The sequence below is a fragment of the Myxine glutinosa genome, chromosome 1 (assembly GCF_964187855.1).
Source record: "Myxine glutinosa chromosome 1, kmMyxGlut1.1, whole genome shotgun sequence".
In the NCBI taxonomy this organism is placed as follows: Eukaryota; Metazoa; Chordata; class Myxini; order Myxiniformes; family Myxinidae; genus Myxine; species Myxine glutinosa.
In genome coordinates this window covers 150,268,016-150,291,904 of record NC_136261.1, presented here as the reverse complement: position 1 = coordinate 150,291,904, position 23,889 = coordinate 150,268,016, and the positions used below count along the sequence as shown (strand labels likewise).

At 44.4% G+C, this 23,889-nt stretch overlaps 1 protein-coding gene across 3 annotated transcripts; it reads right to left on the bottom strand.

The window, feature by feature from the left end:
• Positions 1-5,953: 5,953 nt before the first annotated feature.
• On the bottom strand, positions 5,954-22,777 carry MRPL21 (mitochondrial ribosomal protein L21). Of its 3 annotated transcripts, none has more exons than XM_078778473.1 (8): positions 22,664-22,721; positions 22,368-22,432; positions 19,137-19,191; positions 14,703-14,788; positions 13,093-13,256; positions 10,725-10,777; positions 8,589-8,692; positions 5,954-6,146 (listed from the first exon to the last, which is right to left on the bottom strand). In XM_078778473.1, exons 2-8 carry the CDS (start codon positions 22,429-22,431, stop codon positions 6,082-6,084), a joined length of 591 nt encoding a protein of 196 aa, XP_078634599.1. In that variant the 5' UTR covers position 22,432; positions 22,664-22,721; the 3' UTR covers positions 5,954-6,081. The 3 variants fall into 3 exon arrangements, with proteins under 3 accessions (XP_078634599.1, XP_078634596.1, XP_078634590.1); XM_078778470.1 differs by having other exon boundaries at positions 22,531-22,673; XM_078778464.1 differs by lacking the exon at positions 19,137-19,191 and having other exon boundaries at positions 22,664-22,777.
• Positions 22,778-23,889: the final 1,112 nt, after the last annotated feature.

Sequence of the window (23,889 nt, the reverse complement as noted above, 5' to 3'; positions counted from 1 at the left end):
TTTGAAAGGAATGGGTGATTGGTAAGATTTGGAGGGGAGGGGCAAGGGGGAAGATTTGAAAGAGATGGGTGATGGGGATGATTTGGAGGGGAGGGGCAAGGGGGTAGATTTAGAGGGGAGGGGTGATGGGAAATGGGATTTTGGGGTGATGGGATTTTGAAAAATGTACGATTAATGGGAAACGAGAACATTTATTGCAAAATGAGTTTCTTGAGACATTCGAGTCAAAAATACGTTTGAGGACGCTGGAGGGAGGATGGAGTGCTGGAGAGTTTAGGGAATGAATGAAAGATGCACTATAAGAGATGGAATTTTTTTTTGGAATGAATAGATTTGGTGAGCAAGTCGAAAGCATCCTTTTATAGAAGAAGAAGAAAAAGGTGTTATAGAATATGACAAAATACATAATACAACTTTGGTCAAAATTACTTATACCAACTTTGGTCAAAATCCCATCACTGGTTCACAGGTTATCACGGTAACGAAAACCTATCACGGACCGACGTACAGACTCGCAGATGGACAGACAATCCAAAAACAAAACGCCTCGGGCGACTTTGTCGGCGGAGGCATAAAAAAAAAAACCAGACAAGTACAAGACAAAAAGATAAACCAATAGATCAGACAGAAAACAAAATTCCTTCACGTTCTGGTGACGATGAAAAAACTGAAATGGAACTGGGCTGGATACGCACCAACAAGACCGAACTGGATTTACAAAATCGCAACAAAGAGAAGGCCCGGGAAGAACTAGAGGTGGAACAAAGACAAGATGGAGACATGAAATTGAAACATTCGTTGGAGTACAATGCCCTCAATTAATTTAATAGCAATAAATTTGTGTTTAAGTTAATTTAACAGAATTTAATTGCCAAATTTAACAATATATTTAATAGAATAGGAGACGACGGCAGGGATTTTCGAAGCTGCACACGTTCTCCACGTTTTCAAAGTTAAGTCATTGTTCACAATTGTATTTTGTCGAAACTGGATTTATCTTTCGGTGTGTGAACCTATAGTGTGTTCCGAGGAAGTTTCTCCGTGTTGATCTTGAATAAATTAATCGTTTCTGTTTGCCACGCGTGTTGCGGCCTTGCAGCCTCAGGCTTCCCCTGTCCCATGTCGAAGTTTGTTTCTTCCTTCGCTGTCTTTGTAGGTTTTTAGATTTTCCCTTTCTCCCCCAAACTTCCCCGTACATCTACTCTTTGTCTCACGTTTTAACCCCCCCCCCCCTCCCACCTCTCAAAAAAACAAAAAAAACAACAACATTTATTTCCCATTCTCCACGTGTGAAGTTGTCCCATCCTGTGCTTCTGCCCAAGTGTGCTGTCTCGCCCCGCCCCCATTATCTCCTTGCCTTCCACCTTTTCCCCTGTTCATGTGACTCGTGGTTGTCCCTCTCGGCTCCCTCTCCCCGTTGGTATTTTTGTGAATATTAGATTGTTCTTCACGGTTCTGTTCAAATATGTTTAAACTTTCCCCTGCAGTGTTTTATCAGTGGTTTATTACAACACACTGTTTTTCTTCCTATTTAAAAGGCTTTTTTCAATTTCCTCTCCAATTCATTCCATTTCAAAAAAATATTCAATCTCTTATAATTCTTCCTCACTACATGCTCTAAATTCACATTCATTCCACCGCTCCTCTGTCGTTCTTAAACGGATCTCTAACTTGAAAATCACAAAAAAACCCAAATTGTTATAAACTAGGGCGTGCCCGTACGTGGGTGCAAAAAAACATGCGTGCAAACAACAACAACAAAAAAAAACTTTGAAACCACGTGGCAGTAACGACCACAGAACCCCCCCCCCCCCCTCTATTTACATGAAATGGTTTGGTCCATTCGCAAAGCCAAAGCGAACGGCTTGCGAGTACGGTAGAACCCCCCCCCCCCTCTATTTACATGAAATGGTTTGGTCCATTCGCAAAGCCAAAGCGAACGGCGAACGGCTAAATCGCCATAGCTCGGTAACTACTTCTCCGATTAATATGAAACCTTGAAAAGGCACATCCTCGGGTCCCCAGCAATATACCTGGCAAGTTTCAAGTATATCGGACCCGTGGTTGTCGAGAAACAGCGGTCACAGACAAACAAACACACAGACATACACACAGACACACACACAGAGATTACTGGAATTATAGATAGATGTTCGTCTTTCATTAATCATCCACTTTCTAAACTCCCCCCTTGCCCCTCCCCTCCAAATCTCCCCCCTTGCCCCGCCCCTCCTAAACGCCCCCCTTGCCCCTCCCCTCCCTAAACGCCCCCCTTGCCCCTCCCCTCCTAAACTCCCCCCTTGCCCCTCCCATTCAAAACTCCCCCCCCAACCCCTCCCCTTCAAATCTCTCCCCCAACCATCCCTCCCAAATTCTCCCCCCTCCCACCTCCTCCTCCTCAAAGCCGCCTCCTCCCCACTTCGTCTCCCTTCTATCTCATACCTCCACCTCCCCCAACCTTCTACTTTCCTCTGCCCCCCCTCAAGTAACCCCTCACTGTGCCTCATCCCATCACCATCAAACCTTTCGTGCTCCTCATCCTTCCCTCTCTTGTAACTCTTCTGTAATCTCTGACACACTACCAACGACTCTCCCTACATTCCCCTCTCATCCTTTCTCTGACCCTACCCCTCCCCTGTCCTGCACCCGATGCTCCCCCTCTCTCCTCATTAACGGTATGGACCTCAAACATCCGGGGCCTTCGCTCGAACCTGATTGATCTCTCCATTCAGGTTGCTTCTGACAATCCAGACTTGATCTGCTTAACAGAGACTTTCCTCCTTCAAGATGTCTCTGATTCCTTAATATCTCTTCCTGGTTACTCCCTCCTCCGGTATGATAGACCTGAGCCTCGTCCTGGTGGTGGGGTGGCTATCGTTATCAAAAACTCTCTTCCTCACTCTCTTTGCACTGCCCTCTCTCCACCCCACCCCCAGGAATACATCTGGCTACGGCTTCCTCTCCGCTCCCACCTTTTGTTCATATGTGTTCTATACCGTCCTCCAAACAGTGATGACTCCATTTACATTTCGCTGTCTGACAACATGGACCAACTTCTATCACCTCATCCAAACTCTCTCTTCCTCATATGTGGCGACTTCAACTGTCATCATGCCAGCTGGCTGGGTGTGGGTTCCTCTCTCACCAGCCATGGCACCTCAGCAAAGGACTTCTGTGACTCATTGGGACTGACACAATCTGTCAATTTCCTGACCCGGATCTCAGTCAATGGAGTATCTTCTCTTCTAGACTTGATTCTGACAAACTTCCCTGCAAATGTCTGCTGCTCTTCTTCTGCTCCAATCGGTTCTTCTGATCATGTGCTTGTTAAAGTGGACATCTCTCTGGCCATTCTCAGAGAGCCTCCTCACCGCCGACGAGTCTGGCATTTCACTCGGGCTGACTGGCACGGTCTGCAAGCAGCCATCAATCATCTGGACTGGTCTCCCATCTCTACTGCCTCTGACATCAATTCTTCCTGGGAATTCTTCCAAAGTAAATTGCTCTCTCTCATGCACAGATGTATCCCATCTCGTCTTCAGTTGTCTTACCCTTCCTCCCGTCCATGGTACACTGAATCTTGTGGTGAGGCAGTTGCCCTGAATCAACTTGCCTTTGCCTCTTGGAAGGCAAATCCAACTGAAGGCAATCTCAGTTCCTTCCACCAAGCTCGGAACAAGTGTGTGTCTACCCTCAGGAGTGCCAGGAAGCACTATCTCTCCACACTCAAGATTGAACTCAAGCCTGTCTCCTTCCTCCAAATCCTGGTGGCATCTGGTCAAATCCGTTTCTGGTGTTTGTTCCCCCTCCATCCCCTCCCTTACCTCAAATGGCTACATAGTTGACACCGCACGTGACAAAGCCGAATGCCTCAACTCTGTATTTGCCTCAAAATCTTGTGTCCCAAACCCATCTCTCTCTGTCCCCACCTTTCCCAGTCGAACCCAACTGCTCCTGGACTCTGTGTCCTTCTCTCCTGACAAGGTGGAGAAGTTTTTGTCAAACCTCGACTCTGATTCTGCAACTGGACCAGACGGCATCAGCCCACGGGTCCTAAAATCCTGCTCTGCCGCTCTATCTCACCCTCTCTCTGTTCTTTTTCACCTTCTCTTTTGCTCAAGGTCATCTGCCAGCATCTTGGAAATCACCAAACAATCCTGCTTTCCACAAAAAATGTGCAAAAACAGATCCTTGCAACTGCAGACCAATCAGCCTGCTCCCAATTATCAGCAAAGTCATGGAATCCATCATTGCTTCGGATATCAAATCCTTCCTCTTCTCCAATGGCTTGAACTCTGATCATCAATTTGGATTCAGACCAGGTCATTCTACGCTGGACATGTTGCTTCTGCTGTCTCAACAATGGATGGAGGTCCTCAATGCCAAACAGGAAATCAGAGCCGTCTCCCTTGACATATCACGTGCCTTCGATACGGTCTGGCACACAGCGTTGCTCACCAAACTATCCTGCTATGGTATCCATGGAAATCTCCACTCATGGCTTGCGGACTTCCTCTCTGGTCGAAGGCAACGTGTGACCCTGAATGGATTTCTCTCATCTCCCCTTCCTGTTCTGGCTGGAGTTCCCCAAGGTAGTGTTCTGGGCCCTGTGCTATTTCTGGTCTTCATCAATGATCTCTCCGACTCTCTGGAAAATCCTCTCTATTTCTTTGCTGATGACTCCACTATCTGCTGCTCCATTCCTCATCCTTCAGATCGGCAGTCTGCAGCCTCCTCACTCTCTGCAGACCTGGACAAAATCACAGACTGGTCAAGCAAGTGGAACATGTCTTTCAATCCTGACAAATCCCACACTCTTACTATGTCTCTCCAAAAGGACCGACTGGAAAACCCCCCCCATCTACTTTCTCAACAATCCTCTCCAAGAAGTTCTGTCGCTCAAGCTTTTGGGTCTCACTATCTGCCATGATCTTTCTTGGGAAAACTACATTTCCAAGCTGGCCTCCAAAGCCAGTCGCCGACTGGGCATCCTCCATCGTGCGAAGTCCTTCCTTGGCACACCTGAGCTCCTCACCACATACAAGGCTTTCATCCGCAGCTCAATGGAATACTGTTTCCCCCTCTGGGCCGGTGCTCCTGCCTCACACCGAGCTCGGTTTCATGCTGTTGAAACCAAAGCTTTCAGAATCATTGGAATCTCCTGTGATGAAGCTAACTCCGAGGGCCTTTCACTCACTCACCGCAGGCAGGTTGGTGGTCTTTCTGTCTTCTACCGACTCCTCTCCGGCCTTGCTCCCCCAGCTCTCTCTGTGCTCTGTCCCCCTAATATCCCTAGAGGTCGCACAAGATGTGCCAGCAACCCTCTTATGGTTAAACTGCCAAAAGCTAGGCTCTCTGCTCACCATCACTCTTTCATTCCCCTTTTCTCCCGCCTCTGGAACAAACTGCCCCACTCCCTTCAATCCCACTCCTCCCTCCAGGTCTTTAAAACAGCTGTTCACCACCACCTCTTATCTTCCCCCATCCAAAACCTTGATCTTTTCTACCCCTGCTAATTTCAACCCCAGATACACTTTTCTTTTGGAAATTCCAACTTCTTTCCTCGAAGTCCTTGCAGTGTTGATATGTTTGAAACCTCTCCCACCTCCCCCCAAGCCCTCCCACATTTCTCTCGGTGTCTTGCTCTCAAATGTTGTGTTTGTGTCCTTCCCCCTCTCTCCCCATCTTGTGTTCCACTCCCCTTATTTTGTGTTTTATATGTCGGTTGACTTTTTGTGTGATTAATGTTAGCTCTTTCACGAGCCTCGATCTTGTATCCCCAAAAAAACAAAAAAACAGAACGGACCATGTTGAGGGGACGGCTTCATCCCACTGTCGACTAAATACGCCGGACAAGTCGTCAAGGCTTTCAGCAGTTGTGGTGCGTCACTTCTCTGCACCTGTAATCAAGCAGCAACAACTCCTGCAGCATTAACTTGGCAATGAAACGAGATTCCAATAGTCGTTTTATTGCAATAATAAAAGGTCTGCATTCTTTACAGACATAGCGACTGTACACGTTGCTTGCCACAGCTGTCGTTGGGTCGAGCCGGGCAGGTGAGACGAGCTGGCTGGTTGTCCTCACCTCAGAGTAGGGGCGATGTCTATTGAGTTAATCCTCAGCACTGTCTGAGGGGTTGCTATCACTGCATGGGCACAACACACACAATTAAATGGAAAACAGCAACTCATTCATAACTTCATCACTGAAAGCAGGTTAGTTTATCAGGTCGCAACTCGTGCCTCGTCGCATGCGTCCAACATTTAAAATGCATCTCTGCTATAAGTGCCGAGACCACTTCAAAATCAGACTATCATTCAGACATAAAGCCAGTTGACAAATACTAAAACAGCCCTCGGTAGAGCGCATGCCTCCGCCAGGCTAAACGGTTTCCATTTTGTATCCCACTGATAGGTCGGATCTGGATTCGGACCTGAACCAAAATCTAATCGGCTTGTTCTTGTCACCAAACCAACTCATCCACCAAGTTTATTCATAATCCGTCCACAACGTTTTGAAATATCATGCTATTTATCGTTTTTGGCCCGATCACTCAATGGTGTAGAATCTAAAAATGATAGTGTCCGGATTTGAATCTTCACCAAAATCTAATCAATTTGTCCTTGTCACACACACAACCTGTCCACCAAGTTTAGCCCAAAGCTTGTTGAGATATGCTGCTCACAGGGAGACAGACAGACGGGTGAAAACAACGTCCACCCACCTTCGATGGCAGAGATAATGGGAAGGAAATTGATGGAATATCAGCCAAACTGTGATATTCATATGATAGCGGCACTGTGATGGAACAACGCCATTGTCTGAGAAGTACCAACTGACAGTTCCACACAAACCTTGTGCAAAAAGGTGCAACTTTTATTCATTCCCTGCCCATTCTCACCTTCCTTCCTTTTCCCTCCCCTTTTCTCAATCCCCCTTGATTCTGGTGTGTAGGTAAATTGTGAATGACCCAATAAAACAAAGAATTGCAATCTTTCCGTACTTTGAAAAGGTCCTCAGACTCACTGATTTTCACCAGGTGGATGAGGTGCAGGACTTTTGTCACCCTCACAGACAGGCAGACAGGAAGGGTGTCTCACAACTGTGTATCACTTTTTTTCATTCAGTCTTTCTCAACCTGCTCTCGCCATCCTCCACCCACCACCTCTGGTGGTCACAAGTTACCCTAAAGTCACTACCACTTGCCAACCTCCACTACATGTGTTCGCATCTTTTCTAATCTCTGGAAGCCTTTCCTCGCTGCAGGGTTCAAAATGGAGAAATTGATCAACATTAACAGGTTATGAATGACATTAACGAACAGAATTGGATGGAATGGCATTTGATAGCAAGAGAGACGCATAGAACACGAACAACCATCCAATGATGAATGGAAAAATGGCGAACACCAATCCCATGGCAAAGGTATGTAATCAATGGCAGGTGGCTTTTACAGAGAGCACAAACGTCCTGATGTTGTTCGAGTGTGGTTCTTGTCCACTTGTTTCTCTGCAGTCCAAAAGAGGGCAGTGTGTGCATGGTCAGATGGAATTTTCAAAATTTAAATCAACACCAGGAATGAGCAAGAAACAAGAACGAGCATGATTTAAGGAAGGTGTGACATCATCGGTTCAAAACTGCAGGGCAGATGCGTGGAATTACGCTTGTCCAATGTGCTTGCCCACCGGTACATCAAAACAGCAATTCCAACCAGAGTAAAGTTGTAATGCAAATTCCATTGCTTAGGATATCCTTGTTACAGATGAATTTGGCACGGTGTTGTTAAGACATGAAATGTATGTTGTTGGTTCTATTTTCAGAATGATACAGCAAGGGTGTGGGACCTGTGTGGATAACCTGTGTGAATGGCACATTCCAAAACTAAAAATTATTATTATGCAGTAGCATTTGTATTTTCAATGCAAAAATGAGGCTTGTGGAAGAAGTAAATAATTCTCCAGCTGCCGTCCCTTGAAGCTGCCGATTTCTCTCATACTGGTTAGCTCCCCTGCCCTGTCTTCACAGGCTTTCCACGTGGCCTGTTGTGGTTGCAGGCCGGTCTCGCACTCCTATATCCTTTAAACCATTGCCCGGTTGTGTGAGCGAGTGTGTTTGGGACTCAAGGGGAAAGAAAGTGATTTATTGTCGTTTATTATCGCATCTCCAGTATGTGTAATCATGGTATGGTACCGGTATGTGTAATCAATTATTTATTTATTAAGGAACGGCCTGTCCAGTGTTGCCGCCATCTTGTTGCGCGAATAATCAGGTTCATTTGGACTTGGAAAGTGAAACTACTGAAACCTCATTTGATAAATGGAGAGAGAATAGCCCTGCCAATTCCTAGGCCTGTGGCCACCACTCGACGCAGCCTGCGAGGAAAGGTTTTAGTTCAGCCATATTTAAAATCATGACTGTGGTGTGTGGCGGTGGCCATTGGGTGTAGTTGTGTCTCATCCGGAGGTTTCTGTCAACACGCCAGGATGTTTGAAATGCACCCAGTTTGCGTAGCTCACAACGATAAAGCACATTACACACATCGAATTTTAGCAGATCTCTGGCACAAAAGGGCACATAATGAACCTACCATGTTTGCGTTGCTCTCTTTTCCGAGCTTTGTAGTGAAAGGATATTTTTGGCCACGTCTCTGTCTTCTCTATAATGGTTGCCTCCACCCGCACCAAGTCCTTTCTGGTAACACAGCACAAGATAACCAATAGCCAAGTTTGAAATAGAGTGCTTGCTCCTTGTTCCAGCATTAGCTTCCGATGTAACTCCAAAGTGTTATGCAGGAGAAACATGTGCTGTAGGTCATTCGTCGAATGTCAACTCAACACGTATGGCACAAATACAACAAGCTTGCTTGATTAACACAAGTAGCTAAAAGATAATGAAGCAGATAAATGTGATTACAAACACGCGTCATTTTGAAATGGTGGTGCATGAGTTTCCCCCAAATTATTGGCTCATGCACCACCTTTGAAAACTCAGTAGAGCGCATACGTCCGCCAAGCTGAACATTTTATGTTTTGTATCCCACTGACAGGCCGGATCTGGATTCAAACCTGAACCAAAATCTAATCGGCTTGTTCTTGTCACCTACCCAACTTGTCCACCAAGTTTCGTCCAAATCCGTTTGTAACTTTTTGAGATATCGTGCTATGTATCAGTTTTAGCCTTATCACTCAATGGTGAAGAATCACTTACATATTAAATAATTATCATATCCGAATCCATATTCAGATCTGCACCAAAATCGAAATGATTCGTCCTTGGCGCACACACAACCTGTCCATCAAGTTTCGTCCAAATCTGTCCACAAATTTTTGAGATAACCTGCTATATATCGTCTTTGGCCCTATCTCCCAATGGTGAAGAATCACTTAAAAGATTCTACTAGGCAGATCCAAATCCGGATCTTCACCAAAATCGAATCATTTTGTCCTTGCCACATACACTTTTGAGATATCTTGTTCACAGACAGACAGACAAACAAACAGACAGACAAACAAACAAACAGACAGACAGGGGTGAAAACATAACCTCCATCCACCTTTGGTGGCGGAGGTAATGTAATGAGTTCACCTCAGATTATCCAGGTTTTATTCTGGACTAACTAATTAAGTAGTTGTTCACTACTTGTTAACTTGCTGTAAAGTAGGAGTTGCATTTAGTGATCCCTTGCAATAAAAATAATCCAAAACCAGAGCGAAATCGATGGCGCGCCATCGTAAATCCCCATGCTTCCCTTACTAAAGCAAAATTGAAAGATGGCAAAAAGTTTCACCAGGAATAACCCAATATCAAATTGTGAGTGAATTTTTTTTTTCTGTTTTGCCACCTGTGACCCACCCCCTCACCCCCAAACCCTCACCCTCTGAAGGCATGAACCCGGGGTCAAATCCAAAAAAATCGTTACATATTGCACGCGTCCAATGTTGACTGCATATGCAAAGTTTCATTTTAAAATGTTTGAAATCTACCCATAATTACATTTTGAGATAATTGACTGCACCCAAGGGGGCAGGGCCAAAAATTATACTCGTGCTCCAGGATATTCTTGCCATGTGGTGATAATAACTAGCAAGTTTGGTGAATTTCTGGCCAACCGTTTAGGAGATAGTGTGACCGACAGACAGATGGACGAACAGATGCAGACAGACAGGACAGATGGAGCCGATTACAATATTCCCCATTTTTTTATTTTTTTATGTTGGGGATAAGCAGTTCATCATTGTATTTCAGTTCATCATTGTGCCAAATTTGGTCGAAATGCCTTCAATGGTTCCAAGTTATCATGGCAAGAAAAAATAACGATAACAGACGGACAACCCAAAAACATTATGTTTCCAGCCTTCAGCTGCGATGTTTTTGATCAAACATCGGAAACAGCCTTGGTGGTGTGCCGTATAACATGTGTCCAACACACAGGTGACCCTAATCCCAGATCCACATAAAGATGATTTTTCCTCCACAAGCAAGTTCTAAAATCGTTCAAGCTAGAACCAAACTTCAAGTTTCCCATTTGCAGAAGTGCGAAGCAGCATGGTCCGACATGTTTGGAGAGACAATTTTACTCGCTTTGAAAATGTCCAGTGTGTTGTCATTCTGGTTGGTCAACGTGCTATGAATCTGGCCTGAGGTAGTTGAGATCTCGCTGGTGAAGGAACGGAGATGTTGGGGATAAGCACTCACTCACTCACTCAAATAAAGCAGCACTCACTTCAGTAACGGGCGCCCAAGGAGTGTGAAATTGCCTCCGCCGACAAGCAAAACCTGAACGAGCAATGGAAAAAACATCAGGGCATAGGCTTCACTTGTTAATCCTTGCTCTTATAAAGGCCAGCTTCACAGTCAGAAGGCCTATCCATTGAGCTGCACGAGCACCATTACATGAAAACTGATGCGACGGCATTTACCCCAGCTAAGATCTATACCTCCATGAACATTAACCCAGGACCACTTTGAAGATCATTTTTTTTCGCTACAGTTAGGCTGCAGCTCAGTTAAAGTCCAAGAGATTACCATGTGGCCCCAAAGTGACTATGGCTTCCAATCGTTGATTTCCCAACAAGTGTTTTATAATCGGCAATTTTAAAACGCAACAACTTAAACAATGCGAGCAATTGTCGGGGGATGATAGCTGGCAACAAACCCACAAACAGTATTGGTTCACCTGGTTCAATGACAAGAGCAGTGCAACACCTTGATATCAAGTCGTTTAAGTGTCTACCACATACTGTATAGAACCACCTTTAGAGGCCATTTTCCCCGCAGAGCAGGGGTTGGCCTTTTTTGGGCACCTTGGTCCCCTTTTTGAAACAATGTTTTATGGCCGGATGGCGGATGCCCTTCCTGCCACCAACCCTGTCAGTCGCCTCTTGCGACACACAGGGAATTACCAGTGAACTGGTACTCAATTTGCCGACCTCAGAAGGATGACAGGCTGAGTCAACCCCCCTGGCATTAATTCAGCAATTGACTGGGATTCGAACTCGGGATCCGAGGATCCCAAGCCGGCACCTTAACCGCGAAGCCAACACCAGGTTCCCTACTGCATACTGTATATCGAGTCATAAACCAAAATGCATCATAAACAGCTTCACCTCTAAAACGAAAATAGTGACATTTGCAACGCTATATTCACAGTCTTCAATATACACCATTATATACTGCGGGGTCAGTTATCACAGTCATCCCATCATTTTACAGGTGTCTCTGCGTGTTCGTTTGATTTACATGCACTCCTGAACTGGGGGATGCAATAAGTTGAAAACCTGTGGTTGTATTTGAGGTGTGCATGGGAGGGTTTCTGGCACCGATCTCGATAATAACTGGAAAGGGTGCCTGACGTTAATTGGTCGGGCAGTCCTGAAGCCATCAGAAGCACTTCATCTGCCATATATTCCTCCTCCCACAACACAGAAAATCCCGTTTGTGTCAATATAAATACTTGCTTCAAGTTGCACATTTCCTATGAAAATTCCACCTTCCCACTTGACGTTTCTCATTTCCCACTTGATTTTAGCCCATTCCCGGCTTGAAAAAAAGCATTGCCATCGTATTCATGAAATGCCATTGTAAACTGCTTACAGTTGTGAAAGCCGTGATGGTCGTGATCAAAGGAGAAGAGGAATCACATTTCGTCGGTAAGTAGCATTCACCTCAATTACTAACAGTCAAAATCATTCGTTTTGGGAGAGCAAAGATGGCGGACAAATGGCATCAACAAATGATCTTCCCCTCCTATCAAGTTAGTATAGAGATCAATGGTTTCTGGCATTCAATACAATTCATATTCCCAGGGGTTCTGCGTAAGGGGAAGACCCCAGTTCTCTCTTATGTAAATGTTTATGGCGTAGCGTCACTCCCGGTGTTACAAGACGGAGCATTTAACAATGCAGCGCAACCCCAGGGCATATAGATTACAATAGATCTGAGAATGAACGATCTATATTAAAGAAGATCTGCAGACAGACGGGACAAACCCACACCTTCGGGAATGGGTGAGAATAACAAATCAAGACCAATTGTCCTAAATTTCATCAACAAACTAGAAATGCACTCGGGAGAGCGCATACCACTGCCAGACTGAATGGTTTACGTTTTGTATCCCACTGCTAGGCCGGATCTGCATCCAGACCTGAACCAAAATGGAATCAGTTTGTTCTCGTCACTTCACCAACTACCACACATAATTCTGTTATAACTCGTCCACAACTTTTTGGGGGAGAATCACTTAGAAATGATTTTTTAAAATAGGATCCGGATCTGGATCTTCACCAAAATCGAATCATTTTGGCCTGGTCCACACACCCAACCTTTCCACCGAATTTTGTCCAAATCCATCCATAAATGTTTGAGATATCCTGCTCACAGACAAACAAAAACAACCTCGATCCACCTTTGGTGGTGGAGGTAACTAAGAAATGGACTTCAGGTGTATTTACAGCCATCATTTTGAAGAATTCTACCCCAATTTCCTCTGGCCATTTGAATCATAGTTAATAATGCTGTCCAAGCTAATCTTCACAAACCAAATGATATAATTGGGGGAGGGGGAGGGGGGGGGCAGATATCAGAACAATCACCTTCTCCATGCAGATACGGTCTCCGCACTCAGCCTGCAATGGCGCCTCAATCAGAATCAAGTCTTCTGCAGTCACCTTCCACTGGCGGGCAGCAAACTGCACGACGGCAAAAAGACGGCCGTAGTCTCGCTCCGATATCATCGTGTTCGCTTGCTGGATGACCTCTACAATGAATCAGAATTTGCAATCTTTCACAGTAAATCAAAACAACAGGCATCAGAACCTTTCCTTGCATGTCCCAACAAAATAATGATTGTTTTTAAGAGTGATGTCACTATCATCTTGGATTTGGTGAGAATAGGATGCCCCTCTCGTGCCATGAGGTGCATAAGGCTGCCGAGGCAGTGTCATTGACGAGGGGTTACCATCCTGGACGGGTACCACTCGAACACAAGATACTCACCTGGCTCACTCCTAGCGAGGTACTCATTTTGATGACTTCGGAAGGATGACAGGCTGAGTCAACCCAATTGATGCTGTTTTGGAATGGCAGGGACTTGAACTCATTTCTTTTGTATCGCCTTAAGATTGTACCGCCTTAACTGTTGAGCCACCACCTAGATTATGGTGAGATCAGAACATTGAAACTGCGGATCCAGCAAGAAAACAGCTGAAACTGCGGATCCCGACTCGTCCCTTATTTACCAACCAATTGCTCTGAAACCCGATACAGCCCTTTTACTAGATGATTTTTACCTTTTACTCTAAATCCTAGACTGCTGAACGAGATGTTACATATACCTTCCTGCTCATACATTGTCGCATGACCAGAGCGCCACATGGCACAGCACAAAGTCGTGAGAACTTAAAATGTCAGGAAACCGATGGCAGTCACTCACGTGTCATGTCTGCATCCTTCCCAATGGTGTACCGAGCAGTTTTGAAGGTGATTTAAATTACTAATTGAATGATTATCATCATCATTAATGTAATGGTAGAATTTAGCGTATCAGCGGTCCGAAAGCACAAACCATTACTTGTGTCTCAGCAAGTCTTTTATCCCATCTCCTTGGCTACCCTCATGCATGGAGACGAGGGGCTTGCCGAGTATGGAGACGCTTCTGACCAGCCCTCTCAGAGCCCGACTTCCAACACTCTCCAGGCGACACCATCCGCATAATTACATTGAGGTTTTGTGACATCATTACTCGTCTGTGATTGGATGACATGATCAGATGATGATCTCATTGGCACTTGCTTCTCAAAGGTCTTGCACAGGTGTCTCATACATCCTGTCCAGAGCAGTCATGACTTGCTGGCAACCGAGCAATCGATGGGTGAATGACTACGTTCAAATAGCACGAGGAAACGTTGTGCACACAGGTCCAACTAACCACAATGATCTGATTGGGCATTAACCCGGTCAACATAACAGATGACCAAAGCATCCAATCGCAGGAAGGATATATGAATAGAGAGGAATTGGGAGGGGGAGAGGGTGGGGCAAATGGCAGTAATGCTTTTTTTCCATGATCGTTCCTGGCAATTCCTATTCAGACAAATAAAAAACCACTAATATAAACACATATGTAAGGACATAAATATCTATCATAAAAAACATTTTAACCCCCAAGCCATTATTGTGACAATACTACAGGTTCATACTCTACCTTTATGATGAAGAATTTCCTCCTCTGGATTTGGTAATATGACCTTTTTCCATGGTGGCTGTGTCAAGGAAGTAATGGCTGCATATCTGGAAACAAGCATATATTTATGAAGGGGAAAAAAAAATAGGAAAACAAGTACAGATACATTCAAAGTACACCGCCCCCATGCCAAATAATTAAATATCCCACAGCGCGGCATTGCCGGGGCCTCCGGCACCCGGCAATACCGCAGTGCAGCTCTATGAGACTGCATTGGGAGGGAGAGGTGTGCAATAATTGATTGATTAATTGTATAATTAAAATCAATAAAAGATTATCACAAAATATTTTCTTAATCAATTGGCTAATAGTATAACTAAACCACTAGTGCTTCATCCGAAGATGTATCTTTTAGAAATTTAATTAAATAAGTCATTAATAAAAAATTAAATAATTAATTGATTAATCAATAAATAATTAATTGTTTAAATGATTAATCAATAAATCAAAAATATCCTTGATAGCCACATCACTTGGTCACTGTCATGTCCAAATATTAGCTTCCTAGCTCAAAAGGTGCCTGAGATATTGGCAAATGAGAAGGAAAATAAATAAATGATTAATAATGAAAATAAATAAATAATAATCATTAAAAAATGTAATTATCAATCAATTCGGTCACAGAACACATAAACCACCACCATTTCATCAGAATCTGTAAATTAAAACAAAAAATTTTTTAGTCATTAATCAAACAATTAAATAATTAATCGATTAATTGATTAATTAATAAATCTAAAATAGCCTTTGCAGCCAAATCACCTGGTAATTGGCATGTCCAAATATCAGCTTCCCAACTTAAAAGGTACCTGAAATATTGGCCAAATAAGAAAGTAAATTTAATTAATTAAATAAGTACTTAATTATATATATATAAATAATAACCACCTTTAGCCATTTTTCCCCGCAAGACGGGGGTTGGCCTTTTTCGGGAACCGTGGTTGTTGTTGTTTTTCGGTCCCCTTTTTGAAGCAATGTTTTACGGCCGGATGCCCTTCCTGACGCCAACCCTTTTTGCCGCCTTTAACGACAAACAGGGTATTACCAGTGAACTGGTACTCAATTAGCCGACCTCGGAAGGATGACAGGCTGAGTCAATCCCCCTGGCGTTAATTCAGCGATCGACCGGGATTCGAACCCAGGATCCTAAGCTGGCACCCTAGCCGCCAGCCCAACACTAGCCGCTAGCCGCTAGCCCAACACACTTAATTAATCGCTAATAATTAAATAACTCCTCAATTAATCGATTAATCAAAAAACAAAAAATACCATTTTTGACAAAGTACTTGCTCACTATTGTGCCAAAATTTCAGCTTCCTAGCTCAAAGGATGGCTGAGATATAGCCTGGACAAACAAGAAAGCAAGAAAGCAAACAAACAAGTAAAGATATATTCAAAGTACACCGCCCCCATGCCAAATAATTAAATATCCCACAGCGCGGCATTGCCGGGGCCTCCGGCGCCCGGCAATACCGCAGTGCAGCTCAAAGAGAGTGCATTGGGAGGGAGAGGTGTACAATAATTGATTGATTAATTATATAATTAAAATCAATAAAAAATCTTCACAAAATATTTTCTTAATCAATTGGCTAATAGCATAACTAAACCACCAGTGCTTCATCTGAAGATGTATCTTTTAGAAATGTAATTAAATAAGTAATTAATTAAAAATAAATTTTTTTTTATTGATTAATCAATAAATAATTAATCAATGAAATGATTAATCAATAAATCAAAAATATATTTTATGGCCACATCACCTGGTCACTGTCATGTCCAAATATTAGCTTCCGAGCTCAAAAGGTGCCTGAGATATTGCCCAGATGAGAAGAATGAATGAATGATCGTTTTAAGGCCATTTTCCCCGCTAGAGCGGGGGTTAGCCTTGCGGGCCCCATGACAATCATGGTTCCCTTTTTGAGGCAATGGTTTTTATGGCCGGATGCCCTTCCTGACGCCAACCCTTGGTCACGCTCTTACGATGCGCAGGGATACGGTGTACCTATTCTAAATCAGGGTACACACCGTGATCATTCATCCCAGCAAGCTGGTACTCAATTTGCCGACCTCGGAAGGATGACAGGCTGAATCAACCCCCCTGGCATTAATTCAGCGATCGAGCGGGACTCGAACCCAGGATCCTAGGATCCCAAGCTGGCACCCTAACCGCTGAACCAACAGGAAAATAAATAAATAATAATCATAAAAAAATTAAATAGTTAATCAATTGGCTAATAGAATACATAAACCACCACCATTTCATCAGAATCTGTAACTTAAACAAAAAAAATTTAGTCATTAATCGAATAATTAAATAATTAATCACTTAATTAATTAATTAATTAATAAATCAAAAATATCCTTTGCAGCAAAATCACTTGGTCATTAGCATGTCCAAATATCAGCTTCCTCGCTCAAAAGGTACCAGAGATAATGCCCAGAAGAGAAAGGAAATTTGATTAATTAAATAAGTACTTAATTAATTGCTAATAATTAAATAACTCCTCAATTAATTGATTAATCAAAAAACAAAAAATACGGTTTTTGACAAAGGACTTGCTCACTATTGTGCCGAAATTTCAGCTTCCTAGCTCAAAGGATGGCTGAGATATCGCCCGGACAAACAAACAAACAAACAACCAAGAAAACAAACAAACAAACAACCAGAGTGAAAACTGAGTACTCCCTTTCAGCGTGCGTCACAGCCGAGCCCCCTTCGGTGCCTGGCAATGACGTTTTGCAATGCCTGGAGATGGCATAGGAAAGGTGCGGTGTCCAACAAACAAACAACTAGAGTGAAAACTGAGTACTCCCTTTCAGCATGCGTCACAGCCGAGCCCCCTTCGGTGCCTGGCAATGACGATTTGCAGCGCCTGGAGATGGCATCGGAGAGGTGCGGTGTACAACAAACAAACAAACAACCAGAGTGAAAACTGAGTACTCCCTTTCAGCGTGTGTCATTGCCGAGCCCCCTTCGGTGCCTGGCAATGACGTTTTGCAATGCCTGGAGATGGCATAGGAAAGGTGCGGTGTCCAACAAACAAACAACTAGAGTGAAAACTGAGTACTCCCTTTCAGCATGCGTCACAGCCGAGCCCCCTTCGGTGCCCGGCAATGACGTTTTGCAATGCATGGAGATGGCATAGGAAAGGAGCGGTGTACAACAAACAAACAAACAACCAGAGTGAAAACTGAGTACTCCCTTTCAGCATGCGTCACAGCCGAGCCCCCTTCGGTGCCTGGCAATGACGTTTTGCAATGCCTGGAGATGGCATAGGAAAGGTGCGGTGTCCAACAAACAAACAACTAGAGTGAAAACTGAGTACTCCCTTTCAGCGTGCGTCACAGCCGAGCCCCCTTCGGTGCCTGGCAATGACGTTTTGCAATGCCTGGAGATGGCATAGGAAAGGTGCGGTGTCCAACAAACAAACAACTAGAGTGAAAACTGAGTACTCCCTTTCAGCGTGCGTCACAGCCGAGCCCCCTTCGGTGCCTGGCAATGACGTTTTGCAATGCATGGAGATGGCATAGGAAAGGAGCGGTGTACAACAAACAAACAAACAACCAGAGTGAAAACTGAGTACTCCCTTTCAGCGTGTGTCATTGCCGAGCCCCCTTCGGTGCCTGGCAATGACGATTTGCAGCGCCTGGAGATGGCATCGGAGAGGTGCGGTGTACAAAAAATAAAATAAACTAGAACGGCACTCGGTAGAGCGCATACGTCCGCCAGGCTGAACAGTTTGTTTTGTATCCACTGATAGGTCGGATCTGGATTCTGACCTGAACCAAAATCAAATCGGCTTGTTCTTGTCACCAAACCAACTCATCCACCAAGTTTAATCATAACTCGTCCATAACGTTTTAAAATATCATGTTATACATCGCTTTTCACCCAATCTCTCAATGGTGAAGAATCACTTACATATTAAATAATTATCATATCCGAATCCATTTGCAGATCTTCACCAAAATCGAATCGATTAGTCCTTGTCGCACACACAACCTGTCCACCAAGTTTCGTCTGAATCCGTCCATACATTTTTGAGATATCCTGCTACGTATCGTTTTTGTCCCCGTCTCCCAATGGTGAAGAATCACTTTTAAAATTCTAGTAGCCGAATCCGCATCTTCACCTAAATCTAATCATTTAGTCCGTATCACATACACTACACCTCTGCCAAATTTCGTTTGAATTCATCCACAACTTTTTGAGATATTTTGTTCACAGATGAAGAAACAGACAGGGGTGAAAACATAACCTCCATCCACCTTTGGTGGCGGAGGTAATGAAAGAGAAAACATGTAGCTCTGAAGTAGCAAAGAAAAACCATCCAAAGACCTCAAAGTTATGTTGACATCATCACAGAGAAGTGAACATTAATCGACATTTCTTACTTGGGTTGCACAGGCAACTCCTGCGTACTCTGCAGTCGAGCTCGCACCAGGAACACTGAACAAAAGAAAATTCATTTGAGAAGCATTCCTTCATCACGCGGTCAAATAAACGCCGTTACAACAATTAGGTATTCCTGAATCAATGAATAAACATGGAAGAAGGTAAAAAGAAACAGCAAGCAGGGGGACCTCGTTCCTCCCAGTCTGGTAAACCTTTAGTTCCCCCACTTGGTCTTGGCGGGGCTTGCCACACCCATAGCCACTACCCACATCACCCAAGCACAAAGTATGCAGCAACCCTAAAGCAAAAATACAACCTGGGACTGTTGGTGGAGCCGGATTCCGGAACAAGAGCTGGGACTGCAGCTGGAAACGGATTACTGACTGGAACGAGGGAGCTGTCTGAAACTTCCAACGGTATTGGGGCCAATATTGGGACCGCTATGGGTACCAGTACGGAACCCGGAACTAGTGTAGGAACCGGAGCAGCTCTCCTTCATACGCTCCCGACCGATATTGCTGAAGTGCGAGAGATGGAGCAGGGACCTCTCAGCCTTCTTGGCGATTTCCATTCCGGTAAGCTGTAGGCCTTTGGCGAGGCCATAATGCCAGCTCTCCTGGCCCTTTCTTTGTTTTCCGACGTGTTGTGCATGTGCATGAACACACGCACAGTACACACGATTGAACAATTCATAATACCGTACTTGCATTTATTTTAATGTCTACTCCTTGACTCATGTGCTTATTACTTGTGCTAGATTTAAAAGTCAATCAAGCAATGGGTTTTTGAGAGAAAATTGAAAACCCTTTTGTTGAGAAACGAACGGTGAGCAGAGCTGATGTCTTTGGGATGGTATTCCGACATGCTTTCCACAACGCCGGGTCATCTCACACGTTTCAGTGAGTAATATGAATGTGATCCATTTTTATTACATAATAAAGTACAAATATATTTTGTAATGTATATGAACGACGTTTTCAGCAAAAATTAATTATTTTTAGTTCACTGTAACTTGTGGTGAATTGTATTAGTTTATACTAGCCGAAACCCGTGGAACATCCACGGAAGGGAGGATGTGGTGTATGGATAGAGTGTACCATTATGGATGGCATAGGGGATTTGCTTGTCCGAGTAAGAGTTAGGAAGAAAGATGAGAATGAAGAGTGCGTATATGAACAACGATCGCCGACACCGGCACAAATGCATGCTCTGGATTGTCCACTCAGTGGACGGCTTGCTTTCGCCTTCGCCTGTCCAATCAGCGGACGGCTTGCTTCGCCTTCGCCCAGCAGACGCCAATACGATGGCGTCGTAAGATGGCGTCGTATCGGCAGTTAATCGGATGCTTTTGGGCCACAACGTCGGCTAATTCAGATTTTTCGAGTATGGCTGTACGTGATAAACAAAGTGCGCGGTTCGTAGATCGTAAATCCATTAGTGCCGTGGGCATCGGGTCACTGGGTGCGGCGTAAAAGGGATAACAAAGTCGAGTCCTTACGCTATTATCATATAGATTGTGTGCTTAATTACCTCCGCCACCAAAGATGGATGGAGGTTATGTTTTCACCCCTGTCTGTCCGTTTGTCTGTCAACAATATATCTCAAAGTTGTGGACGGATTCGGACAAAATTTGGCAGAGAGGTGGTGGATGTGACAAGGACGAAATGATTAGATTTTGGTGAAGATCTGAATATGGATTCGGACATGAGAATTATTTAAATTTTTTAAGTGATTCTTCACCATTGAGAGATCGGGCTAAAACCAACATATAGCGGGATATCTCAAAAGGTTATGGACGGATTTGGACGAAACTTGTTGGACAGGTTGTGTCTGTGACAAGGAAGAATAGATTCGATTTTGGTGAAGATCCGGATCCGGATTCGGCTAGTAGAATTTTTAAAGTGATTCTTCACCTACTCATATTCATCTCTATCATATTCATATTCATCATTGGGAGATAAGGCCAAAAAACGATATATAGGAGGATATCTCAAAAAGTTATGGACGGAATTGGACGAAACTTGGTTGACAGGTTGTGTGTGTGTGTGACAAGGAAGAATCGATTCAATTTTGGTGAAGATCCGGATCCGGATAGTATAATTTTAAAAGTGATTATTCACCATTGGGAGATGGGGCAAAAAAACGATATTTATCACGATATCTCAAAAAGTTGTGGACGGATGATTTTGATTAAATGTGATTCTGTATTGTGACTTTCTGATCTAATCTAGGATACAAAACGTAAACTGTTCACCTGGCGGAGGTAAACTCTCTACTGAGTGCTGTTCTAGTTTATCTCTTTTACTCTCAATTTCTCTCTTTCTTTCTCGATGTGTCAACACAGAAGTGAACTCTTGCAAATGGGTTTTGTAAGGCTCACTTGGTTGTGCCAGGATGGGTTTGAGGGTCGAGGAATAAATAGAAGCCCAAACCAGAATCCTTCCCAGGTTCCTCCTGATGATTCTTTCTTTACCTATTCGGGTTCTTCCTGATGTATCCAATGCTGCATTTGGTCTTTTGTTTGATTCATTAACATGGTCTAATTACAAGCCTGCCCCCGTTGTCGGACCTATGTATGCTGCGAGGGAAGGCCGTGAAATAAATGGCTGTCAAATCATCCTGGCATCCATGAAGTGCTGAATTCAGACTGTACACGTAACTATGGTTACGTGTACAATATGTTGGACCCTCCTCCCCCCTGCCCCATACCCACACACAAAACAAGGTCTCAGCCAAGGAAGCCTACTCAGGAATTCATGGATCATGTGTAAGCCACACTCCCTTTAATTAATTACCGAGCTGCTTCACGTCGACCGTCGACGACTCCTTGAGCCCCGCCAATTATTATTCTCACCGACTTGTGGGATCGGCCAAGGGACATTTTAAAGAAAAGTCTTTCACGAACTGGCAGGACAGGCCTGACTTTGTCGGCGGTAACAAGCCTGCTCTTCACGAAAGACACCCTGGGATCTTTTAACTTCCCCTCAAGTTATGCCAGCACAAGGGACACCCGGCTTTCCGTCCATCAGAGAGCTTTGTGATACAATCTGTGATCGACCAGAACGTTTATACTTATAGTTATAGTCAGGGTCAGGTTGGGGATCACCGATGATATGGTGTCATCCACAAGCATCTGTAATAATCTTTACTTCGTTTTTTGAATTGCGAAGCTCTTTACCACACGAAGAATAGCCTGTGCGTTCTGCAAACGAAGATCAAGAAATCCTTACCGGTATCGAATCGTCGAAGCAACGGCACGGCCAATCCGCGCAGGCTGCACGCCGCCATGGCCATCCTGCACAAGTCAAGGACAACGAACAAATCCGGTTGAGACGTACGTCATGACTTTCTTGCAAAATACCTTTATAACTCAATGTGGGATCAAATAATTACCGCGTGTAGCTTGCAAACATCCTGCACGCGGTCATTCACAGGAAAAATAAAACTACAACAGCTCCAATCCCGGAAAAAGCATGCCACGTGCCGTTCAATTGGATGAGCCGATGCCACCCCGCCGCCATCTTACCTTGAGCAATGGCGACAAATGAACTCTGACCGATCTTTCCTGCGTGCTCCACGGACGTATATAAACAACCTGGACCAGCAATGCGTCTATCGCTCCCATGCGAGCTAATGAAGTCACCGGAAGAAGTCTTGTGGCTTTGTTGGTGTGACACTCCCGCCGCCCCACGAAACTTGAAACGAGTCAGTTTGTTCATCAGATGTTCAACGTACTTTGACATATTTTGTGTGTATGTGGTATGAACGTAGCATGCAGTATGAAGGTAGCATGTAGTATGAAGGTAGCATGTAGTAAACAAGAATGTATCAATTGAATGCAGGTTTATTAGCAACAACGATGAACAATCAATCTGCAAGACAAAGAAAGCGATGGTAGATATTAGAATAAGATAATAGATACAGAATATGCAAATAACAATGCGCGGTATTACACAAGATGAGAACGCAATAGAGAACAGCACCATACAAGAATTGTCTATCTCCCTTTCCCAAAAACGTTCAATTGTGACACAGAATAGAACGAAACTGGAGACCGAGAAAAAGGATCACATGAGTTTATAATTGATATTCTACTGAATTGAATCGGGCTGGTGGTTTGATAAATTCGCTTCGGGCGGCCCGTCACCACCCGATCAATCGTCGGAGTCCTCTGAGGGCAGTTCGTAATTTCCTGGTCCATTGTGGGAGTCTCCGGTGGGTGGTTCACTATCGCCCTGTCCGACGCCGGAGTCCCCTCCAGCTGGTCCATCATCACCCGAACCGTCAAGGGGGCAGAAATAGGCAGTGACCGTGGAGGTGTGGCGGTGGTCTGCACATGTGGTTGGTTAGCGACTCTCGCGGGTGGTGTCATCGCGGTGGTGGAGCGGAGTGTCTGTGATGGTAAGCCCGGCGCAATGACATGTTGGGGTTCACCCTTCTGGGGAGTGGTAACAGGATTGAGACAGACTCTTGGAGCGGCGATGGGTTGGGTACCAGACATTAAGTATTTCGGTACGATTGGCATAACACTTGGCATAACGGTTGGCAGCATGCCACTTTTGCCAGTCGTAGTGGGAGTTGTCATGCTGAAAGGCGTAAAACGTCGCAGGAACTTACGATTCCGGAGAGTGATTCTTCCGGAGCCATCCACCTTGACAACGTATTGATCGAATTGTTTTACCTCAATCACGGTTCCGGTCCGGTCCCATTTTCGTGGTTCCAGGCCGGTCTGGTTCTGGATCCGGACATGGT

Bases quoted from the DNA above. Each gene is read 5' to 3' on its own strand.
- MRPL21 (XM_078778464.1), bottom strand. From the start codon at position 22,762: ATGGGAGCGATAGACGCATTGCTGGTCCAGGTTGTTTATATACGTCCG. The intron at 10,778-13,092 runs GTGATTGTTCTG...TTGCTCGTTCAG, and splicing joins ACCGTATCTGCATGGAGAAG to GTTTTGCTTGTCGGCGGAGG. The intron at 8,693-10,724 runs GTGAGTGCTGCT...CTGTGTTACCAG, and splicing joins CTTGGGCGCCCGTTACTGAA to AAAGGACTTGGTGCGGGTGG.